At 51.0% G+C, this 27618-nt stretch overlaps 1 protein-coding gene across 1 annotated transcript; it reads left to right on the plus strand.

The window, feature by feature from the left end:
• Nucleotides 1–27618, plus strand: KLHL18 (kelch like family member 18). The gene is made up of 10 exons (XM_074157468.1): nucleotides 1–198; nucleotides 15420–15550; nucleotides 15733–15873; nucleotides 18026–18224; nucleotides 19808–19968; nucleotides 20465–20601; nucleotides 22422–22644; nucleotides 24315–24419; nucleotides 25115–25226; nucleotides 27075–27618. Exons 1-10 carry the CDS (start codon nucleotides 52–54, stop codon nucleotides 27459–27461), a joined length of 1743 nt encoding a protein of 580 aa, XP_074013569.1. The 5' UTR covers nucleotides 1–51; the 3' UTR covers nucleotides 27462–27618.

The raw sequence follows: 27618 nt of genomic DNA on the forward strand, positions 1-27618 counted from the left end.
GCGGGGACAAGGCGCGGGGGAGGCGAAGCGAGGCGGGGAGCGGCGGGGAAGATGCTGGAGGCGGCGGCCGCCGCGGTCGAGCCAGAGCTGGACCCCGAGGACCTGGTGCATTTCTCGGTGGGCGATTTGCCCAGCCGCGGTTACGGCGTGATGGGCGAGATACGGCGGCAGGGCAAGCTCTGCGATGTGACTCTCAAGGTAGCGGCCCGGCGCCCCGGGGGGTCTGGGGAACCCCGGTCCCTGAGGGGGGATGAGGGAGTGAGGGACCCCCCCGGTCCCTTTTCTGGGGAGAAGGAAGCGGCTGGGGTCCCCTCGGGTGGCTTTGGTGGGGGGAGAAGGCTGAGGGTCCATTTGGTAGGGAGAAGGGGGGAGCCGAGTGTCCCCCCGGTCCCTCTGGTGAGGGAGGAGGGGGAAGCCGAGGGCCCCCCCCGCAGCCCCTCTGGTGAGGGAGGAGGGGGGAGCCGCGTGTCCCCCCGGCCCCTTTGGTGGGGGAGAAGGGGGGAGCCGAGGCCCCCCCGGCCCCTTTGGTGGGGGAGAAGGGGGGAGCCGAGGCCCCCCCGGCCCCTTTGGTGGGGGAGAAGGGGGGAGCCGAGGGGCCCCCCTTCCTACGGCTTTTGGCTGCAGAGCAGGTCGATGCTGAGACATCCCCCCCTTTCCCCAGCCCTCTTGGTGGGTATCAGGGGGTGCTGGTCCTCCCCAGACGGTGGTGAGGGGATCTCTGTGAGGACCCTTTTTGGGTGAGGGGGTGCTGAGCACCTCCAGCCCAGGGTGGGTGCTGGGATGGGCCAGTGACACCCCCTCCCTGATGCCACCCCTCACCCCCGGGAATGGGCTGGGAGGTGGAGCCTCCGTTTCCCTTGGGACCATCGTGGTTTTTCCAGCAGCCAGGCGGAGTGATTCAATAAAATGTCTTTTTCTGGGGAGGAAATGGGGCCCCCCTGCCACGTTTCGGTGGTGGTCCCAGCACTGAGGAGTCATCTGGGAAGTCATGGTACGTGTCTATGGACCAACCTCCGCTCCAACCCGTGTGAGAAGAGTCCTGTTCCCTGCAAAACCTTTATCTTTTGAGAATATCCACTTTCTTACATCAAAGAAATAATCTATAACCTTGGGAAGCCCTCAGGATTGTGTGCCTGGCTCTGTAGGGGTGGGCTTTAAGGGCTTTGAGAGCGGCCACCGCCGGGCAGGAGATGCTGGAGTCCTTCATGGAGGCCTTCAGAGGAGTTTGTTGTGGGGTGGGTGCGACATGCACCTCCTGGGATTGGTTGAGTCATTCCAGAATTAACTCTGAAGTTTAATTAAACGTGAAGGTGTTTCCCAGCCTACTCATGCTGAAACTTTTCACCTACCTCCCGTTGCCGAAGAAGGAGCTGGTGAGGGTTGTGCCAGTCGTGGGGACCGCAGGATGCGTCATTGGGGTGGACCCCTGGGCTACGTAGGGATTCTATGTCCCCATCCGTCAGCTACAGCCTCCTGCAAAGAGGGACTGTGGCACAGGCTGAAATGTTCATTGTGAAGAGCACGTCTCCGTGCTGACCCTCCTTGGCAGAGGTTGTTAGCTTCTAAGATGAGGTATTTGTGATAGTCTGTGCCGTAACATAGACTCATAGAATGGTTTGGGTTGGAAGGGACCTTAAAGACCATCCAGTGCCACCCCCTGCCCTGGGCAGGGACACCTCCCACCAGAACAGGTTGCTCCAAGCCCCCTCCAACCTGGCCTTGAACCCCTCCAGGGATGGGGCAGCCACAGCTTCTCTGGGCAACCTGGGCCAGGCTCTCACCACCCTCACAGCAAAGAAGTTCTTCCCCACATCTCAGCTCAATCTCCCCTCTTTCAGTGTCAAACCCTTCCCCCTCCTCCTATGGCTCCCCTCCCTGATCCAGAGTCCCTCCCCAGCTTTCCTGGAGCCCCTTGAGGGACTGGAAGGGGCTCCAAGGTCTCCCTGGAGCCTTTTCTTCTCCAGGCTGAACCCCCCCAACTCTCTCAGCCTGTCCTCACAGCAGAGGGGCTCCAGCCCTCCCAGCATCTCTGTGGCCTCCTCTGGCCCCGCTCCAACAGGTCCATGTCGTTGATGAAGATATTGAACTTTACTGATCCCAATATGGACCCCTGAGGGACACCACTTGTCACTGATCTCCATCTGGACTTTGAGCCGTTGACACTTCCCCTCTGGGTGTGACCATCCAACCAATTCATCATCCACCCAACAGTCCACCCATCATATCCATACCTTTCCCATTTAGAGGATGTTGTGGGGGACCATGTCAAAGGCCTTAGAGAAGTCCAGGTAGATGAGATCCATAGTTCTTCCCTTGTCCACCGGTGCAGTCACTCCAGCATAGAAGGCCACTAGGTAACCTGGGGGATTTCTGTGACAAAACTGGCATTTTATTCGATTTAAACTGTGCATTGGTGTGTCCGAGGTGGCTTCGTGTTGCAGAAGGAGACTCTCTGCTCCTGGGTCCGTGGGATCACGGCAGTGAGCAGGCGATTGCGTCCTCTCTCTGGGCTTGGGCTGCTCTACGTGGTCCAGAGGGAAGACAATAGTGAGGGGTTATATGACCCCCGCCTTATCTGAAATAAACGCCTGACCATTGTTCTGCAAAGGGCTTTTGAATTGGTTTGCCCATAGATTTACCATACCGAAGTGGTTTGTTTGGTTGGTTTTTTTAAATTTTGCTTATCTCACTTTATGTACGTTCTGTGGCAGAGTGAGGAAACCTAAAGGGCTGAAGGAGCTGTTGGAATGAGCCACCCTGATGGGGCTGGGCAGATTTTGTGGGTGAGGGCACCGTGTTGGCCCCCCCACCCCCATTTTTTTATTTTTTTTTTTTTTCCTTTTATTATATTTTGTTCCAGGGTCTGTTGCTACCTGGGGAGGGTGCAGAGCCTTTCATCCCTAGAAAAAGTTTAATATCTGTGAAGAAAGGTGTCCCAGTCGTTCTTAAAATGAGTCTTTAACTCTTTCCTCTACCTGGCTAATTCTCTATTATATTCAAGAGAGATCCTGGCCACGACTGATGCCTTTGGCGGAGGGTTGACAGTGTGTTTCCCTGCCTTTTCCTCCTGCACACGCAGCCTCAGAATCCCAAGCCCTTCGCTGGATGGATTCCTCTCGGTGGGTTGAGTCACGGTGTCAAAATAACCCACCTCTTCGCCGCTTCTCCCTCTTGACGGCAGATTTCTCAGGGCCTGCGTGTCCCGTGGCGATTGAATTAATGCTGCCTGCTGAATGCCAGCCAAGCTTTTCCTCCCCGTTGTTCGGTACAGGGTGTCTTCTCAAAGCCCTGAATGTTTAAAAATAATAATAATAATAATAATAAAAAAAAAAAAAAAGTCATTTTTCTTCGCTGGGCTTCGGAGGTGGCTTGGAATCCATTTGCCACCTCGAAAGCGGCTGACGCAAAACCTGCTCTTCCCCTGACCTTGCTCCAGGAACGCTTTCCGCCTGCCTTGGGTGAAGCTGTACATCCAGCACGATGCCAAAGGAGCCTGCCAAATCCGGCAGGGATGGATTTTGAATACTTCTCACCCAAAATGAAGGTAGGAAAAGCACGGAGAAGCATTTCAAGTCAATACCCGAAGGAGACCGTGGTGGGTCCTGATGCCTGCTGCCCCACTGGAGCTGGTTTTTCACACTTTCTACTTTCAGGATGTTGCCTCTATAAAGAAATAAAAGCTGCCAAATACCGCTTTGAGCCAAAATTTGGATTCTTCCTGATGTGACCAGCGTTCAGGCTTGGAGCTGAAATGGGGACAAGCCATATTATTGCAGCAGGATTCAGGTTTTTAGCGACTTCTTTTGCGCTATCAATGGTGGGGTCAATGGCTGGAAATGATATTCCCGGCCTGCAGTAGTGTTTGCTCTACAAACAGGCCTAAAAATTGTTAGGAAGCCATCGGTACTCTCCTTTGTTTGTTTTAATTATTCCCCTCGTAAAGCCAGGGGAGCGTTCATTCAGTAAATAGGAGGGGCAGGATTTGTTCTCCTCCCTCAGAACCCATCTGGCTCCGCGGGAGCCGGAGCTGCCTCGGCAGCTGGGTTTAGACGCGATTAAAAGCCCAAAGCAGAGATTTAACCGGCTCCCTCCGAGCTCCGGTTCTTCCAACCCAGCTTAGGGAAAAAAAAAAAAAAAAAAAAATCTGTCCTTTCTTCTCATCATCGCCCATGTGAAAACCAAGTTTCACGGGGCGGGAAGCGAGCTGCGGCGTCTTTCCAGCGGCTTAGGAAGCGTCCATCGAGAGCCAAAGCTCCTTTCCCGTGCGGATGGCTACGGATTTGAGAAGTCCTTTTCTATTCCTGTCTCTTAAAGAGCTGCGGGTCAGAGCCCCTCTTGAAGATGTTCCATGGCAGGCGTCTGTCCCTTCGATCTCCCTTTGGCGACTGGCTGAAGGGTTTATTTAAAGAGTAATTTTAGGATGGTTTGGTAGAAACAAATGCGAGTAAAACGGAGGGAGGAGGGAAAGGAGGAGACGCACCTTATTCTGTGGTTAATTCATTTTCCTTGGGTGAAAGTAGGAATTTCTGCTTACTAAAGCCAAATTTCTGCTACTGAAGGCAAATTTCTGCTGCTTGCTCCCTCCTCTCAGCATCGCTGGGTTGTGTCTCAGCGTGGCCTTGTCTGGTTAAACTGGGAAACGATTGGTTTTGGTTTTTTGTTTGTTTTTTTTTTAACTTGACAAAGGGTAATAGGATGGAAAAATCCTCCAGGTGAAACTTGTGTCTCTCTCCTCATCCGGTACTGGTGGTGATGGTCTGTGATGGGGGAAAAGCCAAGCCTGGAGCAATCACCAAGCGTGCAGAAGGGAAACTTCTTTATTTTTCTTTGAGTTTGGTGGGTTTTGAGGCTTTTAGCTACAGACATGGACGCATCGAGTGGTTTGAAGCCTTGGTGGACTCACTTCAAATTTAGTTTTCAGGTTTGGACTCTCCGCTTTGAGGTCTGAGAGGGAATCTCCAGCAAAACCAGCAGAGACGCGGCCGTTCTCCGTGTGCCTCCCCTTACCCTCCCTCGGGGGCCAAACTGGGGCTTCCAGTGACAGACTGGAGTTCGAATTGTCTGCGTTTTTCAGGCTTGAAATGGGCCGGGAGTGGCAAAGTCTATACAGGTGGTAGGGATAGATTCAAATTATTTAAGGTTCAAATTGGCATCCCTGGCCGTGGAGCAGAACCTGCCGTTGTGACATCCCCTCTGGGTGCCACCTACGATGTTGTCACTGTTACCGACCGCGTTTTTGGGATGAAATCAGTGAGGTTTGATTTCTGCATCCACTTGCGTTTTTTGGGGGTTTTTTTTGCCAGAAACTGGATATAAAGCGTTTTCTTTCAGGCTTTCTTCATGTCAGAAGACTTTTGGGTTGTTTTCTGCCTTGCTGGAGCTCTTTTTTTCCCCGGAGCATTTCACCCTTAGCATCTCTTTCTGCCTAAACATGAGTTAGGAATCTTTAGTTATTCCTGCTATCGGCTCTGCTGTTGATTTTACCTTATTGGTAGAAATTCATTAGCTTCTTAATAAGCTCACGGGGCGAGAAAAGCTCTGCATTAAAGGTTTGGGCCCTCATTGCTTCGGTTTCCTGTACACAACAGCCCAGCAAAACCCTTCCCACTTATTTTACAGTGAATTTGCAGTCTCTTTTCTACGTGTTTGCGTTCTCAAAGCATTTTAGAGCTCTCAAATGCCGCAAAAGCCCAAAGAATTTCAGTTTGCTGACGCGTGCGGGTATTTGGGGGTGTTATTCCCTGATACGAAGATCCTGATGTGCTTTTTAATTGCAGAAATGAAGCCACTCGGTATTTGTATTCTTCCTGAGCATTGTGGTTTTTTGGGTGTTTTTTTTGTTTGTTTGTTTTTTGGTTTTTTTTTTTCTTTGGAAGACAAATATCCTCTGGAGATGAGAGCTGCTTGGGCAGCTTTGTTTTCTGGAGTTTGCGTCTCTGCTTCAGGCCAAGGTACAAGTGTTCTCGGGGGACACATCAGCATCTTGCTGGAAGCCTGTGAACTGCACCACGCCATAAAACAGGGAAACAATATTCCTCATGTTTCTTCATTGATAAATTGGGGACGGGGGGGGGAGGAATGTCTTTATAGCTCCTGCTCGCCACCCTCAGAACCAGAGGAGAACCGAGGGGCGGGCTGGCACCTCCCGCGATTTTTGGATGAACCTTTGGCAAAAGAGAGAAGGTTTGTACCTGTCTGAATCCTCAAAAAGCAACGTTAATGCGAGCTCCTCTCGGTTGTTTTGGAATCGCTCGAATGCCATATTTCCTTGACTAATTCCAAGATTAACTAGAAGTGTCTCTTTAAAAACTAATGCGAGCCTGGGGAGTTAAAATAATTCCAAGCTGTGGAGAGGTGATATTATTTATTTCACATACAACGCGAGTCGGACTGATAGGTGACAGCCCTGGTGGCTTTTCTCCCTTTCTAATCGGAGTTTTTCCAAAGCAGACTGTTAACTCGAAACCCTCCAAACCGGAGCAGATGCACCCAAAAGAGAGAGCCGCCGCCTGCCAAGCAGACGCAGAGGTGGAGGAAGCCTCCCTTTGTCCCGCGCCCCTGGCAGATAAGTGGAATTCCAGACGGCTTAAGGCTGCCTGCGTCATTTCAACAGGGTCCTGGAAAAAAAAAAAACCTGGGTCTGGCTGCTCCGCGGAAGCTTGAGCACGTTTCTGAGATCCTTAAGGAAAACGAGCTTGGATGGGAGAGGGAAATATCTTTTTATTGGAGGAGCCCGTCGATTGAAAAACCGGATAATCTGTTGTGCACTTGAGACCTTTAGGTTAAGGATCTTATTTAAATCTTATCATACAGCGCTAACGAGCTACACTGGATTACGATGGGACTTGTTTTTTCACCTGAGGTCTCAACTAGCGTAAATGCTCTTCCACGTTTATAAAAAGACAGAGTATTTTTAGGGCTTTACGAAGACGTTAAACCTGAAGCATTAAGCAGAAACCACCCATTTCTGCGCGAAGCTTTTTCCTTGGCTGCTTTGAGCGAGGCAAAAAGGCTTCGCTGTCTAAGTTCCAAACCCATTTCCTCTGGTTTTTATTTGCTTTCCTTAAAACTCATCCTCATCATTTAGGGCTTCAGTGATCTGGGTATTTAATCGGGTGTCTGGCAGGGTCTTCTTGCCCATTGAGGATGAGGATGCTGTGGGATGAGTGGAGGGCAGAGGCTGGATGTTCTCTGTGTTGCTGTAGGGGTTGTTGGAGTATGGGAGGGATTTGGGGCTTCTGTTGTGAAGACGTTGAGGGAACCTGGCAGGGAGGGCTGGGAGGGTTCCTCAACTGCTGAGTTACCCTCAACGTCGGTTTTGCTGGTCCTTCAGGAGTGTGAATCACAGAACGGTCAGGGTTGGAAGGGACCTCTGGAGATCATCCAGTCCAACCCCCAAGGTACAGGGTCACCCAGAGCAGGTTAGACAGGAATGTGTCCAGGCAGGGTTTGAAAGTCTCCAGAGGCTCCACCCTCTCTCTGGGCAGCCTGTTCCAGGGCTCTGCCACCCTCACAGGAAAGAAGTTCCTCCTCATGTCTAGATGGAACTTCCTATGTTCAAGTTTGTGCCCGTTGCCCCTTGTCCTGTCATAGGGCACCACTGAGAAGAGTCTGGCCCCATCCTCTTGACACCCACCCTTTAGATATTGATGAGATCCCCTCTTGGTCTGCTCTTCTCCAGGCTGAACAGCCCAAGGTCCCTCAGCCTTTCCTCATCAGAGAGATGCTCCAGTCCCTCATCATCTTTGTAGCCTCCACTGGACACTCTCCTGCAGTTCCCTGTCCTTCTTAAACTGGGTGGCCCAGAACTGGTCCCAGTGCTCCAGCTGTGGCCTCCCCAGAGCAGAGCAGAGGGGCAGGATGACCTCCCTCCACCTGCTGGCCATGTTCTTCTTGATGCCCCCCAGGAGACCATTGGCCTTCTTGGCCACCAGGGCACATTGCTGGCTCATGGGTAACTTGTTGTCCACCAGGACTCCCAGGTCCTTCTCCACGGAGCTTCTTGGAGAAGGATAGCAGAGTTGGAGGTGATCCCTTGGGATGTGTTCCATGCCCTTGTCCCCACAGGAAATGGAGAGACCAGGATCCAGCAAAGCTCCTCAGAACTAGAAGTGAATTATCTGGGAGCGTGTGTTTGTGTTGTCCATGCAAAAGGAATGTCTTTTCTGGTTCAAAATAATTAGTTGCCATTATGTCAGCAGGACTCTTAATTAGTCTAGAGCAGAAGGATGTGTGACTTAATTGGCTCAGTCTCTTGTTTTTGCACATGCCAAGTTGGATCAAAACTCTTCCACGTGTCATCCAGCTACTGCTTGGGTGGGAAGGTGTGGATGGAGAGGAAGGGTATTTATCTGAATTATGAATTTTGATCCCTGATCTCTTAAATTTGACTCTTCCGTTATCTTCTGCCCAGCAAATTTCTGCTCTGGCCTCTCTGTGGCTTGAATGTCGAGAAAGATATATTTTTTGGAGAAGATCTTTGCAGCAGAGAATTTGAGAGACTTCTCAGCTCCGCAGCGTAACCACGTCCTGAAAACAATAGATGCCTTTGTTACACCTACACCATTTTTTCTATGGAAAAAGCTTCACTGCACCCTGGAACTTGTTAACGTTTTGTGGCCGTGGGAGTGTAAGGGATTTTTTTTTTTTTTTTTTCCTTTTGTTACTCATTTGGAGAACACATCGGAAGGGAATTCTGTGATGTTTGTGGTCAGAAAGGATGCTTTGCAAGCAGTGGTTCTGCTCTTGATTCTGCTCAACACTATCTTTTTGCCTTGAAAGAAAGGCCTCTAAAGTTACACGTTTTAAAATAACACATTCTTGCATAAAGATGGAAAGCTTCTGAAAGGTAAGATGTATTTTTTTTCAAGCTATGAAAGTCCTGCCCGAAGGATTGTTATCCTTGAATTTCTTCCCAGTCAGCTTGCCCGTTTCTGGGATATTTCTCTTTTTGATGCTTGTATAAACAGAGCAGTAACAGCTAATTCTGCCTTAGCGATGGGGAGATGATTCAGTTTGCCGTGATTTCATTTGTGCCTGGATTCGGTCCTGAACTCCAGCCTCAAAAAGCAGAAGATAAATGCGCCGATTTGTCTTTAACTCGACAGGAGCGCCTGATTTCTCTAACGGCGCAGGGATTGCCACAAAACAGCCTGTTTTTGCAAACGAGAGTTTCCACCTTGAGCTGAAAACTGAAATCCCCAACCGAGACTCCAGTTTAGACCCACGTCCCGTGGTGACAAAAGAGCAAGAAGGGCCAAATACCGAGGGACGTCACAACTTACGGAGGTTTTTCGGCCTTTTGCCCCCTGACAGTAGGTAGGGAATAAAACCCTGCTGCTGGAGATGCCTGGGGTGATGGAGCAATATAGAAATATAAAATAAAAAGGAAAATCGTTCATTTGAGACAACTTTTAAATAGGAGAGGGCGGCCAGTTCCCAAGGCTGCAGGGCCAACTCGGAGCCGCTCTGCAAAATCAAAACAGGAACCGAGCGGACCATCCCCACCGGCCGCGCTTAGTGAGGACAAAAACAGGGGTTTTCTCAGCTGACAAAGCTTTTGCTATATTTTTTTTATATATATATATATTCTGCTGGTGCTTCTGGAATTAACGGGCAGGGCTGTGATGGAATTGGAGCGAAGGGAAACCTTTGGTGGGGTGGAATGATTTTAAGTACATGAACTCCTCCTACTTCTGCATTATGTGAGTGTAGGGTGATTCCATCGGGTGTAGGAAAGCATAGTTATTTGTTCAGAAAAAAGGGAAATCATTTGTCCCTGGAGGTAGGGAGCAGTTTGAATTGGAAGACACAAGGATGAACCGAGGGGACACACGCTCTGTGCTCGTCCTCGGAACTATTTTTTTCCCTTCTGCAGGAGAAACAGGTATTGTCCTTCGCCTGCAGCAAGAAATTTAGTTGTTCCTTCAGGATTTGCTATTAAGCGTTGATGGTATGAACATAATGAGAGCTAGACCAAGGATGTCAAGTTATAAATCTCCCTGAGGACCCTCTATCATTACAGGAGCAAGTTTTTAAAAAAATAAAATAAAAAAAAGGATAAAAAATAATAAAAAAGGGTGAGTGTTATCACCAATGCAAGGGAAGCGGTTGTGAACTGCGTGGCTCCACCTGCACCCCACACGTTGCCTGCGCAGGGTCGTTCCCACCGCAATTAATCTGTTAATTGGGGCGTTTTCCAAAGTGAAACCCTTTCCATAACGAAGAGTGAGTGTCAGCGGGGGAACAATCCTGTCCCTTGGAGCTGCTGGGAGCCGGAAGGGTGGTGCTGCCCAGACACAAGGTAATTTCATCCCCGTGATGATACAGCCCTCATTAACCCGTCGGGAATCTTGCTGAATGACTATAAATGATGGCTTTTGCAATAACCGGGTATATTATAAATAATGAGGCTGTTTGGTGGCAGCCGGTTGTGGGGTGACATCGGGGTGATGCGTCCCTGAAGCTTCAATTCTGCTAAAACTCTGGGACAGCGCTAAAAATCTCTTGTGTTTGGACTTGGAGCATAAAGTATATGTTCTGGTTTGATCCCTTTTTGCCTTTCCTAGGGAAAAAGGTGGACGGTGGAGATGCAGTTTAATACACGCATCCATCAGAGAGGCAAGGTTAAAATAAAACGGCTCGTGCTGTGAGAGATCTGTGGCATAAAATGTGAGAGATCTGGAGCCACCGCGTTGAATTCCTCGGAAGAAAAAGGGGTAGGAGGTTGCGGAAAGTATTTATCTGGTTCGGCGGTGACGTTACTGGTGGCTTTCTAGGTGCCACGGTCCTTCACCGCTGCCCAGAGGGTGACAGCTCGGTGGCACATGGAGAAATGCAGGGCTGGTAAAGGAAGTGGGAAGCGCTGGTGAGCTCTTCGAGGGGTGGGAAATCCTCGGGGCATAAATCCCAGCGACTGAAATCGGTGCATTTAACCATGGCGTAGATGGTTATCAAACACACAGATCCCTTTTAAAGCTAAATCTGTTTTAAAAATCAATTCCAGACTGGTGTTACTTTGTTATTTCCAGATATTTCACAGTTATTTTCAGGTTTTTTCCGAAACAGAGGGCTTTTTCTCATTGCCTAACACTGTAGCCTTGTTTGTTTCGACTAAATATAACCTTGCTCTTGAAATTAGTGTCAGCTTTAAGTTACAAGGTTCACTTTAATTGCAACCAGAGCAGTTTGAAGCAGGTGTATGATTTTAATAGGTCCCTATTCAATTTTAATACTGCTTTTTTTTATAGTTAAAAAGGTGAGATGACACTTCAATAGCTGTGATTTTTGGCGAATTGCGTTTTTTCTTGCACGCTCAACCTCGCTCTGCGCCGCCTGGATGGGAACGCTCGGCCAAGCACCGCTTGTTGTTAAGGGATATATTAAACCGAAGTTTAATTGCAGTTGGACCAACCTTCCTTCCAGGCACCGCAAGGTCTTTCAGAATTTTAGAGATATGAGGCCTCGTTCTTTCGCCTTGTTTCAAGCCAGAGGAATACTGAAAGCAAAAATGGTGTTTTCCTGGGTTTTTAGGACATTCAAGACAGGCGGGAAGGGGTTTCCCTGCAGAAAGTGGGTGCTCCTGGTCGGTGACTCCCAGCCCTGCGGTCTTCTGCCCTTGAGTTGAAAATGTTTTCAGCCAAAATAAATAATTTAAAGAAATTTATCTCGCGTGAACAGAAAATAGGCAGGAGTTTTTAATCGGCCCTTAAGCAAGGAACAGACCTCTCTTGTGCCGCTGGCTTTGTCTGCGGGCTTAGATCTCTTGCTTCAGCAGCGGTGTCTGTCCCGGCTCCGAAATAACGCTGGTGGTGCTAAGACCTGGCGTCGTGCGTGGCAGTGAGGAGCTGGAGAAGTGACAAGGACGGGACAGGCCCTGCCACCGAGACACCGGAGTCCTCTGGCAGCTTCTGATGGGTCTGTGTGAGATGTCCCAGGCCGGCGGGCGTTGGGTGTGATACACGAGAGATACAGCATAAAGGTATGATGATAATGAGACCACCTTCGTTAGCTTCACAGCTGTTTATTCAGGCTGGTGGAGTGGCTTCATAGAATCATAGAATGGTTTGGGTGGGAAGGGACCTTAAAGACCATCCAGTGCCACCCCCTGCCCTGGGCAGGGACACCTCCCACCAGACCAGGTTGCTCCAAGCCCCCTCCAACCTGGCCTTGAGCCCCTCCAGGGATGGGGCAGCCACAGCTTCTCTGGGCAACCTGGGCCAGGGTCTCACCACCCTCACAGCAAAGAAGTTCTTCCCCACATCTCATCTCCATCTCCCCTCTTTCAGTGTCAAACCCTTCCCCCTCCTCCTATGGCTCCCCTCCCTGATCCAGAGTCCCTCCCCAGCTTTCCTGGAGCCCCTTGAGGGACTGGAAGGGGCTCCAAGGTCTCCCCGGAGCCTTCTCTACTCCAGGCTGAACCCCCCCAACTCTCTCAGCCTGTCCTCACAGCAGTCTAAAGTCCCAACTGAAGAGCTTCAGCGCCCACATCTCCTGATTTCCCTGTTTTAATCCTGCACCTCTCGTGCTTCTCTGGTGAGCAGCGCCTCGGATGGAGCTCACACGGGAGAGACAAACAGCAGCCGAGGTGTTGGCGCTTCGCATTTAGCCCTGCGGATTTCGGGAACGAAAACCCCGCAGCCGTGGACACAGGGAGGTTTTTGTCCACTCTCAGGTTCTTGAATCACTTCCTTCCTCTTATGGGCTTTTCTCGTTAACCTCAGTGTATTTATAAGAGCTTTTATCTTAACTTCTTCCACTCGCTGCTACAAAACATCCATCCTCTTGTTTTCCTTCCCTTATTCTCTTCTCCTCCTTCCCTCCCTCTCTCTCCTGGAACATCATTTTAGCCCTTGTTTACCAAGGAAGCCCTTTTATTCCTCCCTCTGTCCCCACCACGGTCTGGCTCCTGCTCTGCTGTCTCAGGAGCTCATCTCCTTCTCGGTGCCGGCACAGGAAGGCAGGAAAAGCATGAGATAAATTATTTAGAGTTATAATTTATATATAATTAGAGTTAACAGGAAAGGGAGCAGAGCAGCACTGCGTTTGAGGCACAGTCTTGGAGCCTCTGGGATGTTTTACACGTGGTTTTGGGTTTGCAGAAGAGATTGATGCTGACCTTTGCCTATTTCGAGCTACCAAGTCACCATACAAGAGGGTTTGTTCTTTTTTTCCATGAGTTCCCCGTTTCACTTGTTGCTTTTGCTCTGGGCGTTGGGTTCTCTGGAAAACCCAGGCCAGCGGGGTTCGTGGGGGGTAATTAATCCAGGCAGAGCGGGTGGGCAGGGTTCAGGCACGTCGAATGCGACCAGGACAAGAGACAAAACTCTCCAAAAGCGGCCCCGCCATTTCCAGGCTGGGAAAAAGTCTTGTAAGCTGTTTGGTTGGATGTTTTGCAGCCTGATTTTTTTTTTTTTTTTTTTTTTTTTTATTTTGAAATTGGGGAGCTGGGGCAGAGCAGACGTGTCCCCGCAGCCGAGGCACGCGGCGCTGCCAGCTGCCCACAAGCTAAACGGGAGTGTTTGAGGCCCCGTCATCGTGCAGGCAGGCACGCGCGGCCAGCAGCTGGGTGCCCAAGCTGGTTTTTTATTAAAAAAAAAAAAAAAAACAAACAAACAAAAAAAACAACATCTTATAAGACCATTTGTGGCAGTTGAGTACGCTTTTGTTTAAAAAGAAAGGAAAAAAAATCCCACGGCTTGCTTGTGCATCTTGCCTAGTGCCCAGTTCTTCTCCTTTTTTTTTTTTTTTTTAAATATCTTAGGAATTTTTCTCCCTAAATTCCCAGCGAGTCGAATTTACTGGGTGTGAGAGCCCTGGGCCCGGAGGGAGAGAGGGCAAAGAACTGTTGGGAACTGTCAAAAGCCTAATGCAAATAATATTTTCGTTAATTAGCTGCCAAGACGTGAAGCTTTTTGCGGAGAAGGGCTTCTTGGATGACCTGGGGAGCAGAGAACCCGCTGCGCCGGCTTCTCTCAGCAAAACGAAGCTCAAATGGGAAAAATCTAGTTTAAGTTGGGAAAAAGGGCAGTTCTGCCCAAGCTGAGATGGGCATAGACTGGTGTGAGTCCGGTTAGTCTGGAAATTAGGGGGGGGGGAAAAAAGGCTCTGAATCAACAGAGAGAAGCAGATCTGTGTAATAATGAAAAGGATAAAATATTATATAGCGTCTGCAGGAGTGAGAAGTGGATTTGGATGCGAGATGCCGCTTCCGAGCCTCGCTCCGTAGCTCAGGAAGGCTTTTCGGGGGGATATAAATGTGAGCAGGTGAAAGTGAACCTGCAGAGATTTACAGAAGATGAGCCCGTGTGTGAGCCTCTGGGTTGGAGTGAAGGTGAGAGGCTGCGAGCGATAAGTACCCGACGGGTGCCCGAGAAGAAAAGCGCGTGGGATTTAACCTCTAAGTCGGTCACCGGTTCAGAGGAAGAAGAAACGGGTGGCCGCGTCCCTCAGCTTTCAGTTCTGCAGAATCGTTGCAGCCTGGAGCCCGCGCTCGGGGTGTCCCGGGATCAGACGGGGAATGTGGGGTCGGTGATTGCCAGTTCTTGGGGGGGTGTTATCTGAAGGGGGGCCATGGAGGAGCATTTTCAGCACTGAGCGGATGAGGGAGGCAGATCTGGTTTTGAAAGCTTTGTGTGCGGTTGAATACTGACTTGATTTGCGTAAATACGTAGTTCATAGAATGGTTCGGGTGGGAAGGGACCTTAAAGACCATCCAGTGCCACCCCCTGCCCTGGGCAGGGACACCTCCCACCAGACCACGTTGCTCCAAGCCCCCTCCAACCTGGCCTTGAACCCCTCCAGGGATGGGGCAGCCACAGCTTCTCTGGGCAACCTGGGCCAGGCTCTCACCACCCTCACAGCAAAGAAGTTCTGCCCCACATCTCAGCTCAATCTCCCCTCTTTCATCAGTTTAAAACAGTTCCCCCTTCTCCTCTGGCTCCCCTCCCTCATCAAGAGTCCCTCCCCAGCTTTCCTGGAGCCCCTTGAGGGACTGGAAGGGGCTCCAAGCTCTCCCCGGAGCCTTCTCTTCTCCAGGCTGAACCCCCCCCAACTCTCTCAGCCTGTCCTCACAGCAGAGGGGCTCCAGCCCTCCCAGCATCTCCGTGGCCTCCTCGGGCCTCGTTCCAGCCTTGGCATTTTCTGTCAGCCATCTGGAGATGCCCCACTCTGTAATACTGTTTTATCTTTGCCCAGTTGACCACTTCTGGTGGCTTATGAGGCTGGAAAATTAGATTCAGAAGTTTGGATTTAAGTGATGGGCTGCTGTCCTGTTTGCAAATGGAAATTGTTCAACTTCCAGCCCTCGGTTCCTGCTGGGCTGGCCGAGCCATGCTCCAAGGGAATCATCTAGACCCTGTGGCTCACGGTGGATGGTGCTGACCTTCCCTCCTTCCCCTTTTCTCTCTCTCTTTTTTTAGGTTGGGGACCATAAATTCAGCGCTCACCGGATCGTGCTGGCGGCTTCTATCCCGTACTTCCACGCCATGTTCACCAACGACATGATGGAGTGCAAGCAGGATGAGATTGTCATGCAGGGGATGGATCCCAGGTAACGGCCCAAGGCACGAGGGCATCCGGAGAGGACCACAAATGGCCCTCGCTTTTGCGTGTGCAAGGCTTGAAAACCCTCTCCTCCATCTGAACGGCACTAGAAAAGGGTTTTCTGTCAGCAGGATCCTACGCTTGCTTGAATTCAGTGGATTTTCTGCCCTTTTTCCCCCCTTTTTTTAGTGCGCTTGAGGCTCTGATCAACTTTGCCTACAATGGTCACCTGGCCATAGATCAGCAGAACGTCCAGTCCCTGCTGATGGGGGCGAGTTTCCTTCAGCTGCAGAACATCAAAGATGCTTGTTGCACTTTCCTCCGAGAGAGGTAAGGGGCTTGGTTTTTTGGCTGTGCTCTCTTCTCCCCGACAGCAGCGAGGTTTTACTCATCTCTGTCTGGTTTTGGAGGAAGTGGGATGTCTCTGGAGTGATAAGGAGCTCGACGTCTCCCAAGAGTCACCCTTCTCATTGTCTAGAAAATAACTTACTTGGTTTATGAGATGCTGCAGCCGAGTTATGGCCTCAGCCGGCCATGAAAATTAATACCTAGAGCAAAATGGAGTGAATTTCCCCCTTTTTAAGTGTTAGCCAGAGGTGTGTGACTGCCTGTACTGCTAACGAGCCCATCCTGGCGCTAATTACCCTTTCTCCTCTTGCTTGTGTAAGAGGGGGAGGAACAAAGAAGCTTAGCCAAGGAGCTGGACAGGAAGCTGTGGCAGAGCCTTAAATTGATCCCAGGTTTTTTTTCAATTCCCTTGCTGGTGTTTGGCCACGGGATTGTTCCAGCAGCGGGATCTGGAAACGGGAAAGCTGGGCTCTTCTTTGGAAGCGTCCCACACACATCTCTAGATGGTGCCTGGGAGTCTTACGTGTTTAATTCGCCCTCCCTTCCCCGGCTTGAGTTCTCTGCAGCTGCTCAGTGTGTCCTGCGGCGTGATATTAAGCATACCTACCAAATAAATGGAGCTTCTCAGCCAGTTATTTTTCTTCTAAATAGAGGTATTCTAAAACCAGGGGTTTGGGGAGAAAATGATGTTTTTCTTCCGTGTTGAAGATGTCTCAATTTTCAGTCCCCTGTGCCTCCTGAGTTTCTGCAGTTTGTTTAAAATTAGTTTGTGTAAGACGACACAGTATTCGTTTTTCCTGCAAAATGAAAAACATTTTATTTGAGGCACTGGATATGACACCGAGCTGGAAAGACTTGGATTGAGTTAATTTTATATTTTTTTTTCAGTCCCTGCCAGGTTTAGGTAGTTGTACTACATCTAGATTAAGCGAGATGATTTGGTTTGTCGGGTTTAGGTTCTGCAGTTCTCCACATCCTACCAGGAGCAACTGGCTGTCCTAAATTAAGTCCCTGTCACTTTTGATTAATAATAATGAGAAAATTGGTGGACTCTGACCTCCCTGAAGAGCTGGAACGTGTGCGATGAGCTCCCATTCTTAATTCTATTTAAGATTTGGGATATTTTTAGGCCAGACAGGTCTGTAGTACTGTAACTGAGCCCTGAGAGCCATCCTCGTGTGACAGTCCCCTGCCATCGGCGCTGTGGATTTGCTCTTAGTGCAGCTCAGGGCAATAACTGAGGGTTCTTGCCCCAAAACGGACAGAAGCGATGTCACATCCTCGCATGCATCAGCCAGCAGCTGGGCCTGGCTTTTGGAGACCGTTAGACATATCAGAGCCCAAGGTATTTTCTCCATAAACGTCATATTTAGTTTGATATCTAATGATTAGCGCCACAAAACAACCCAACTGTTGGCTCTTGTTGAACAGTGAGACGCTTGTACTGGGCAGGGCTTCTTGTTTGGATGGGAGCGTCCAGGACACATACCTGCTTCTGCAGAGCTCACGATTGTAGTAAATATCATCTTCTCCAGCTTAATGATTGTAATAAATACCATCTTTTCCACCTTCTGCATGCCATGAAGCAGCTTTATGCGGTGGCTGTTTGGCTGTGCTGGGATCCCAGAGGGGCTGGGATCTGCAGCAGTGCTTCTTACTGTCAAATCTCCAGTTGCCAAAGCATCTTTGGTGATAAAGCCTCCGAGATCTCAGGAAATGGCTTTCTGAAGCTGTAACAGATGCTGTTCTGTAGTAGTTTAAAAGATGGAAGACGAAAAATGGAGGGCTGATGGTTGGCATTGGCGCAACATGCTTGAATCCAGCTTTGTCTGATACTGGAGTTAAAAAAAAAAAAAAAAAAAAAAAAGGTCTGAGGGCAGATTTTTAACTTGTGGTTTCCATCCTCTGGCTCTGCTGTGGATTCGCCTTCAGGTCCCTCAGTAGATACGTTTCCCAGTGAGCTAGAACCTGCCATTGTTGAAGAAGGCACAGCTGGGGCTTTCACTGCATCATGTATCCTCTGAGACTTGTGTTGCTTCACTCAACCTCCTTGTAATTATTTCTATCCTTCCATTAAACTGACTTTTGCTCTCCTTTTACCCCTTTTTTGTTGTTTTGGTTTTTTTTTTTTCAGACTTCACCCCAAGAACTGTCTGGGCGTGCGGCAGTTTGCAGAGACTATGATGTGCGCGGTGCTCTACGATGCTGCCAACAGCTTCATTCACCAGCACTTCGTGGAGGTGTCCATGTCCGAGGAGTTCCTGGCACTGCCTTTCGAAGACGTCCTGGAGCTCGTTTCCAGGGACGAGCTCAACGTGAAGTCTGAAGAGCAGGTATGTAGCTGGCGTGTAGGTCTTGGTAGAGGCAATTTTTTCCTTGGGGGGCTTCTGCTTGCTTGGGATTGGAATGGGATATGACCCTATTCCTGGTCCGAACGAAGCTGAGATGTCCTGGCACAGTGCGGGAAACACTAAGAGGTGGTAGAACAGAGCTGTGATGACTCCCTGAGCCCCACTTCTTGTCTGCGCTGCCAACATTATCTCACTCTGAGAAACGCCTGGTAGAGTTTCTCAGACCTTAGAGTTTGCAAAACAGTGTTTTGAAGTGTTTTGATTCATCGGTGACAGAGGTAGAACCTTGGTGGCTCCTGAGGACCTTCAGCTGTGTCCCTTATTGTCAATAAGTGCTGGTCCTGGGGAAGAAAGGCCGAAGGTTTGGGCAGGAGGAGGGAGCCCTTCCTCACAGAGATCGCGTTCAAGTGCTTTTAAGGTGTAAAGAACTTGCTGCGAGTGCTGCAGCATCTCATAATGAATATTCCTCTGAATTTGCCATCAAGAGCCTCCTCTCGACTGTCTTGCTCCTAGAAAAAAAAGAGAAAGCAGAGCTGAGTGACCTTAGGGATGTTTCAACAGGCTCCTTTTGTAATCTGGAGTCCTCCAACACAGGGCAGATGAACTGTCCTTTGAAGAGATCTCCTCGCCAGTGTCTGTGACGGGAGCCTAGAGGGACCAGCTCAGCTCTAGACATCTAACGTGGGGTTATCCACAATCAACAGATGGATCCCTCTCATCAAAACTATCTTCTGGTTTTCACAGAGCAGCACCATCATCTTTTTTTTTTTTTTTTCCCCGGTTTACTGATTTTTGACACTACATAACCAAGGTTTTGCATTCTGTCCCACCGCCTCTAATTAAACTCTATTCCAGCCCCTCATCCCCCTGCACATGTTCATACTAAACATACTGTCCCATGGGACTATAGAGGAGTGTTATTGCAGGCTAAGGCATAGAATCATAGAATAGTTTGGGTTGGAAGGGACCTTAAAGACCATCCAGTGCCACCCCCTGCCCTGGGCAGGGACACCTCCCACCAGATGAGGTTGCTCCAAGCCCCCTCCAACCTGGCCTTGAACCCCTCCAGGGATGGGGCAGCCACAGCTTCTCTGGGCAACCTGGGCCAGGCTCTCACCACCCTCACAGCAAAGAAGTTCTGCCCCACATCTCAGCTCAATCTCCCCTCTTTCAGTGTCAAACCCTTCCCCCTCCTCCTCTGGCTCCCCTCCCTGATCCAGAGTCCCTCCCCAGCTTTCCTGGAGCCCCTTTAGGGACTGGAAGGGGCTCCAAGGTCTCCCCGGAGCCTTCTCTTCTCCAGGCTGAACTCTCCCAACTCTCTCAGTGTGTCTTCTAAGCCACCTGGGTACCACACAACAGTAGAGTCCTCTGGTGCAATGTAAAGCATCGCCATTCTGTCCTGAAATGAAGTTGTCACCTGAGATCAGATCATTGTCAATATGTGGTTTCCTTCCCGTCGGGCAACTGGCAGCAGTAGGAACTTGCGGAAAAAAAAAAAAAAAAAACAAAACAAACAACCACAACCCAATCCCAAACCTCCAAATTTCCATGCCTTTCTTCTGCAGGTGTTTGAAGCCGCGTTAGCCTGGATACGGTATGACCGAGACCAGAGAGAGTCGTTCCTTCCCGAGCTCCTGTCCAAAATCCGCCTACCCCTCTGTCGACCTCAGTTTCTCACTGACCGCGTGCAACAAGATGACCTGGTCCGTTGCTGCCACAAATGCAGGTGAGTCTTGGAGGTGGGGTTAGAAAATCACCCAGGGGATGGTGGTCCTCAGTGGGGTGGAGGGAGCAGAAATGGGGGTTTAGCAGTTTTGGAGACTGGAATTCTCTCTGTGGACAGAATGCCTGAAAGAGCAAAAAAAAAAAAAAAAAAAAAAACCAAAAAAAACCAACCACCAAAGCATATTCCCCAATTTTAACCTGGCAGCACGTTGCCTTCTAGAGTTATTGGCCATAGGAGGGGGAAAATCAGTTGCTGGCCCAGGTTGCCCAGAGAAGCTGTGGCTGCCCCATCCCTGGAGGGGTTCAAGGCCAGGTTGGAGGGGGCTTGGAGCAACGTGGTCTGGTGGGAGGTGTCCCTGCCCAGGGCAGGGGGTGGCACTGGGTGGTCTTCAAGGTCCCTTCCAACCCAAACCATTCTATGTCTGTCTTAAGTCAGATGAAAATTTCAGATTGCATCGTATTGACTGAGGTCTTTAATTATTTGGTTTCGATTTCAGGGATCTAGTTGATGAGGCAAAAGATTATCACCTCATGCCAGAGCGGCGGCCGCACCTCCCAGCATTCAAGACACGTCCTCGGTGCTGTACGTCCATCGCGGGCTTGATTTACGCTGTTGGAGGACTTAACTCAGCAGGTACCTTGCATATCCGCCCCTCGCAGGGGGGAATGCGGTGCGGTTTCCTGGGGAGGACGAGGTGATGGTGAACTTCGCTCGTGTGAAGTCTTGAGCAGTTTCTCCTCCTCTGTGCAGCGCTTTGACCCTTCCACTGAGATGCTCAATGTGGCTCTGCCCATAGTTTTACATCTTCCAGCTAGAAATTCTGTGTGGGTCAGCTTTATTTAGGACAGTATTTCTCGTAGAAATTCGCTACAGCTCCCTGAAAGGAGGGTGTAGCCGGGGGGGGTCGGTCTCTTCTCCCAAGAAACAGGTGATGGGACAAGAGGAAACGGCCTCAAGTTGCACTTGGGGAAGTTTAGGATGGAGATTGGGAAAAATTCCTTCATGGAAAGGGTTGTCAAGTGTTTGAAGAGGCTGCTCAGGGCAGTGGTAGAGTCACCATCCCTGGAGGTTTTTAAAAGCTGGGCAGATGCGGTGCTGAGGGACATGGGTCAGTGGTGGGTTTTATCAGTGTTGGGTTGATGGTTGGACTCAATGATCTGAAAGGTCCCTTCCAACCCAGACAATTCTGTGATTCTATGAATATCTTAAAGAATCAGCATTTTGAGGATGATGTCCTTTCCTATAGCAGCAAGCAGAACTTGGAGTATCTAGGTGATGTTGGTGGGGTCGTGGCATCACATGAGCAGACACGATGCGCTTGCACAAGCCCAACCATAGTGTAAAAAAGAGGAAAGAAAGTGCTTATGAAACTTTCTCCTGGAGCCTCAACCAACCTGGTTACCCTGGGATGTAGGGTCTGATTAGCGAGTGCGTGCTGGGCAATGCCTTGTGAGATTCAGCACAAGAAGGACATGGAGCTGTTGGAGCGGGGCCAGAGGAGGCCACGGAGATGCTGGGAGGGCTGGAGCCCCTCTGCTGTGAGGACAGGCTGAGAGAGTTGGGGGGGTTCAGCCTGGAGAAGAGAAGGCTCCGGGGAGACCTTGGAGCCCCTTCCAGTCCCTCAAGGGGCTCCAGGAAAGCTGGGGAGGGACTCTGGATCAGGGAGGGGAGCCATAGGAGGAGGGGGAAGGGTTTGACACTGAAAGAGGGGAGATGGAGCTGAGATGTGGGGCAGAACTTCTTTGCTGTGAGGGTGGTGAGAGCCTGGCCCAGGTTGCCCAGCGAAGCTGTGGCTGCCCCATCCCTGGAGGGGTTCAAGGCCAGGTTGGAGGGGGCTTGGAGCAACCTGCTCTGGTGGGAGGTGTCCCTGCCCAGGGCAGGGGGTGGAACTGGATGATCTTTAAGGTCCCTTCCCACCCAAACCATTCTATGATTGATTCACACACAACATGGCTGATTTCTCCCATCGAGAAGCCGTGTTCCCAGGAAGCAGCGACACCGGAAGATGTGACATCGCAGGTCTCTGCTGCCCCTTTGAGGCTATAAGAGGTCCCACTTCCAGAGCTGAGGACTTGTCAGGTCTCACGGTACAGAGCGTGGGAGAGCTTTGAAACGCTCTATGATCCTTTAGCGTCGCGAAGCACAGTTTATATGAATTTTTCTGTGCAGGCTTTCGTCGTAGGCGAGTAGAAATGCAGCTGGGAAATGCTTCTGACTTGACTTTGTGGGATCAGGGTGGCTGGACTAGGATGTGTGAGACCCCAGAGCAGGACATCTGAGAGCCCAGAGGTTTTCCTAGAGAAGAACAGGCAAAATCCCTGCCATCAGCCCCATCTTCGGGGTTGGAGCAGCTCCCACTTACCCCTCTCGTCTCTTTGCTATGGGTCAAGCTGGCTAAAAGAGTGTTTTACCGGGTCTCCCTCTTTTAATTTGAGTAGCGAATTTTTACGCAGGTGACTCGTTGAACGTGGTGGAAGTCTTTGACCCCATTGCCAACCGCTGGGAGAAGTGCCAGCCCATGACGACGGCCCGCAGCCGAGTCGGGGTGGCGGTGGTGAACGGACTGCTCTACGCCATCGGCGGCTACGACGGCCAGCTGAGGCTGAGCACCGTGGAGGTTTACAACCCGGAGCTGGATTCCTGGTCCAAAGTGGAAAGTATGAACAGCAAACGAAGGTACGTGCAGCTCGTTTACTGGGAAGGAGACCTTTGGAGAGCGGGAGGCAAGGGGGAAAGATGAGGTTGTAGGACGGTTGGAGGTGTTGGGTGGTGGAAATATTCATGTTTTGGGGAAGGAACATGAGAAAAAGAGGAGGGGAGCAGCATGGAATTAGGTGGGATTTGCTTTTGGCCACCTTTGGGGCAGGAAAGTTGTGCTGAGTCTGGGCACTGCTTGCTGGGAAGAGGGGGAAAAACCAGCAGCTCGGCATCACAGCGTTGATTTGTAAGGAAAGCCGTTAAGACCTCGGTAATTAAAAAAGCAGCTGAGCGACGTGGGCTCTAAACTAGGGACATCTCTCAGGTTGGGTGGCATCGAGGAGTGAAATCAAACTAGAAGAGAGCGATGAGGTTCTGCTGGTGAGGTCTGGAGTCCCGAAGGAGGTTGGTGGGAGGCCCGTGGTGATACTGGGTGGGAGGTAAAGCACTGGTGAGCACCTGGTAGGAAACTCCTGTGCTGCTGGGAGTCAAATAAACCCACTTTACTGCTTCTGGCCAGGGCTGGCATCTCCTTTCCCTACCAGAAAGCATTAGAGAATCACAGCTGGGAAGCAGAGGAGTGTTTTTATCGTCCAGGGAGAGGAGTTTCCAGCTAAGCAGAAGGTGTTTGTGCTTGATGAACAGAGCTGCAGGATTCCCAACCAGCCTGAGGACCGCTTTGTGGCTGGGTTTGGCATCTTACCCTCTGTTATTTTGAAAACCCACCTATTAATCCTGTCCTTCCCCCGACAACACGGGAGCTGCTTCCATGTTTAAACGTCTTCCTGGCATCCAGGGCTTCTGCTGCGGTTTTCTTTGCCTCCCAGTCACTAAGAGTTGTTAAATTGTTCGCTTTTCCACGAGCTTTGCGGCATTTCTTTACTGTAATTGGTTTTTTTTTTTGTGGTCTGAGATGTTGATCGCTCGGGAAGAGCGTGCTGCAAAGGGCTGAGCGCACGGAATCCTGGGCACAAGGCTCCCATTTGTAGCAGAAAAGCTCAGTTTTTCCATAGCAATGAGGTTCCTGGGAGCTTTTCCCACAGCTGTTCTTCCCACGGTTGGGTTGTTCCGCCTTGAAGCCAAGCGGAACGAGCGTTGGATGTCCTTGGGCGGAGGAAAATGTCCATTTTTGTACGAACTGCTCAGCTCTGGCTGAAGTGCTGGGGTTTTATCGCTGAGGATTGTGTTGCCGAGCTTTTAGGAGAAGCTTTGACCACATTCTCCAGGTGGGATTCGTGTCTCTTGGTCTATTTGACAGCCTTTGGGAGCGGAATAGGTGATTTACAAGGTGTAGTAAGAGGGTCAGGCACCTTGGTTTAACGAGGCTATGCAGGAATGTCCCTCGGTGGGTTATCTCCCACCACCAGCAGTAGCAGGAAGGTGGAATCGCTGGGATTTTGACCCATAATCTGGGGCAAAATTTCTCCGTGTGTTTTGATTTAGTTCCTTTGATGAGGAAAATGGGGTGTGCTCACGCCACGAGCACCTTTGGTGGACTTTGAGGCTCAGAGCTCAGGTGGGATTGAGCTGGTTGAGCAGCCTGGAGGTGAAGGCAAAGGAAGAGGAGGAGATTTGGTGGGGTGAGGAAGGCAATGGATGGGGTGGTGGCACCTACAGCCATCTCATGGGGGTCCTCCTCTTCCTCGCAGTGCCATGGGAACGGTGGTGCTCGATGGCCAGATCTATGTCTGTGGCGGATACGACGGAAACTCATCCCTCAACTCTGTGGAATCCTATTCGCCAGAGACAAACAAGTAAGAGCTCGTCATGCCCTATGGATTATCCCTATTTTTTGCTTCTAGATTAGTGCCATGGCAATGCCGGGGCTGTGAAAGGAACATGGAGAATGAGGTGGAAAACACTTTATATCTTGACAGTGGAGCAGCATCGCTCCTTCCAAGAGTTTACCTGGATGCAAGTGGGGAAAAAACCCCATGGTTTATATAAAATAGAATCACAGAATGGTTTAGGTTGGAAGGGACCTTGAAGACCACCCAGTCCAACCCCCTGCCATGGGCAGGGACACCTCCTACCAGACCAGGTTGCTCCAAGCCCCCTCCAACATGACCTGGAATGTTTCCAGGGATGGGGCATCTCCCACCTCTCTGGGCAACCTGGGCCAGGGGTCTCACCACCCTCACAGCAAAGAAGTTCTTCCCCAAATCTCAGTTCAATCTCCCCTCTTTCAGTGTCAAACCCTTCCCCCTCCTCCTATGGCTCCCCTCCCTGATCCAGAGTCCCTCCCCAGCTTTCCTGGAGCCCCTTTAGGGACTGGAAGGGGCTCCAAGGTCTCCCCGGAGTCTTCTCTTCTCCAGGCTGAACACCCCCTGGGTTCAAAACAGCTGGTGAAAGGAGAGTTACTGGAAGCCAGTCCTAGGAAAATCTAATAAATAGAGTTGAAATAATCTGCCGGTAGGACCCTTGCTAACCTCTCCCCTCTCCTGGCAAGGTGGACGGTGGTGACCCCCATGAGCTCCAACCGCAGCGCTGCCGGCGTCACTGTCTTTGAGGGCCGGATCTACGTGTCGGGAGGCCACGACGGCCTGCAGATCTTCAACAGCGTAAGTCTGCGGGGTGCGGGCTCCTGTGAGAAATTAGAATCAGAGAATCCTCTGGGTTGGAAGGGACCTTTCAGATCATCGAGTCCAAGCATCAACCCAACACTGATAAAACCCACCACTGACCCATGTCCCTCAGCACCACGTCTGCCCGGCTTTTCAATCCCTCCAGGGATGGTGACTCCACCACTGCCCTGGGCAGCCTCTTCCAACGCTTCACAGCCCTTTCCAGGAAGGAATTTTTCTTAATGTCCATCTAATACATCTAATATTCATCTACTGCAGGTAGATGAAAAGTCAGGCTAGGACTGGGAAGGCTCCGTGCACTTTCCCTTTGCGCCCAAAGTGTTTGCACCACCAAATTCTGTCATTTCCAGGGCCCTTCTTCTTGCTGAGGAAGAAGTAAGCCAAGCAGGTGCCTACTGGGAACTGGACTGGAAGCGCTGCCCTCATTCCCAGTGCCAAAAGGACCGAGCAAGCGCATTTTGTTGTCTCCTCCCCTTCCTTCACTTTTAAAAATCCTTTTATCATTGAGCTCTGAAGTATCCCAGATGTCAAACGGGCCCAGAAAGCAGAGGTTTGACGGCTTCGGTGTCGGATTATCCCTGAAACAAGTCTCACAGCAGGGGGAGTTGGTGCTACGAGGCCGCTTGGCCTCTCCCACCCGCTCTGCGCCTCCGTTCTCTAAGGAAAAGAAAACCTGATGGGGAACAGGAAAGACTCGGGAGGGAGAATATGGGGGGGGCATGTCTGAGCTGGGTCTATCGCTGAGGAAACCCCTCTCCAAAATTTGTAATAAAGGGCTTGGTTGGGAGCTGCAGTAAGGATTTTTGCCTCGCTCAGCAGCTCAGGGGCGGGCTGTCGTCTCCAGCCTCAAGCACCCCCGGAGCCAAGAACTACAAATCCGCTTCTCCGAGCACATTCCTGAGCATCAGGAGTTTGGAGCGGTGCTGGAGCCCTCGCGGAAGGTCTAATGGTCTCTCTAGAAACACAAGGGATAAAAATGGTTGTTGATTGGGGTGGGTTTTTTTTTTTCTATCCCCTGAGGTGCCAGATGGCCCTTTTACAAATATACGGGGAGGAGATGTCAGAATGGGGAGTCCCCTGAGGGGACATGCAGGGGATTGGGGGGGGGGCAATTCTGCCCCTCTGCTGTGGGGAGGTCCCCCCCCGATGCTCCCTCCAGATGCTCCCTCCAGCTCTGGGGCCACCAACATCAGAAGGACATGGAGCTGTTGGAGTGGGGCCAGAGGAGGCCACGGAGATGCTGGGAGGGCTGGAGCCCCTCTGCTGTGAGGACAGGCTGAGAGAGTTGGGGGGGTTGAGCCTGGAGAAGAGAAGGCTCCGGGGAGACCTCGGAGCCCCTTCCAGTCCCTAAAGGGGCTCCAGGAGAGACGGGGAGGGACTCTGGATCAGGGAGGGGAGCCATAGGAGGAGGGGGAAGGGTTTGACACTGAAAGAGGGGAGATTGAGCTGAGATGTGGGGCAGAACTTCTTTACTGTGAGGGTGGTGAGAGCCTGGCCCAGGTTGCCCAGAGAAGCTGTGGCTGCCCCATCCCTGGAGGGGTTCAAGGCCAGGTTGGAGGGGGCTTGGAGCAACCTGGTCTGGTGGGAGGTGTCCCTGCCCAGGGCAGGGGGTGGCACTGGATGATCTTTAAGGTCCCTTCCAACCCAAACCATTCTGTGATTCCATGAAACGCAACGGCTGGTGGGATCCAGGATGTTAAAAAATCTCAATAACAATACGAGATACGATTTTTAATTGCTTGTTGGAAGAGTTTGTGTGGATCTGTGTCACGTGGTAGGTCCTGGAGAGGGTCAACTGATGCCACACGCTCTCTGTCACCGCAGGTGGAATACTACAACCACCACACGGCTACCTGGCACCCGGTGGCCAGCATGCTCAACAAACGTTGCCGCCACGGAGCTGCCTCCTTGGGCAGCAAGATGTTCGTCTGCGGAGGTTACGACGGCTCCGGCTTCCTCAGCATCGCCGAGGTCTACAGCTCCATGGCCGACCAGTGGTACCTCATCGTCCCCATGAACACCCGCAGGAGCCGCGTCTCCCTGGTGGCCAACTGTGGCCGTCTCTACGCCGTGGGGGGTTACGACGGACAGTCCAACCTCAGCTCGGTAGAAATGTACGACCCGGAGACCAACCGTTGGACGTTCATGGCCCCCATGGTGTGCCACGAGGGAGGGGTCGGCGTGGGCTGCATCCCTCTCCTCACCATCTGAGAAGAAAGTGGGGTTTTATGGGTGGAGGGGGGACACGTATTCCCCCCTCTTCTCACCGACAATCCCGGGAATGGTTCGGAGGTGCGATACCCGCAGAGGTGCGTTTCCAGGTGCTCAAGTGTCATTCACAAACCCCCACGGACACACAAAAATTGAC

The sequence above is a fragment of the Numenius arquata genome, chromosome 12, assembly GCF_964106895.1.
Source record: "Numenius arquata chromosome 12, bNumArq3.hap1.1, whole genome shotgun sequence".
Lineage (NCBI taxonomy): Eukaryota > Metazoa > Chordata > Aves > Charadriiformes > Scolopacidae > Numenius > Numenius arquata.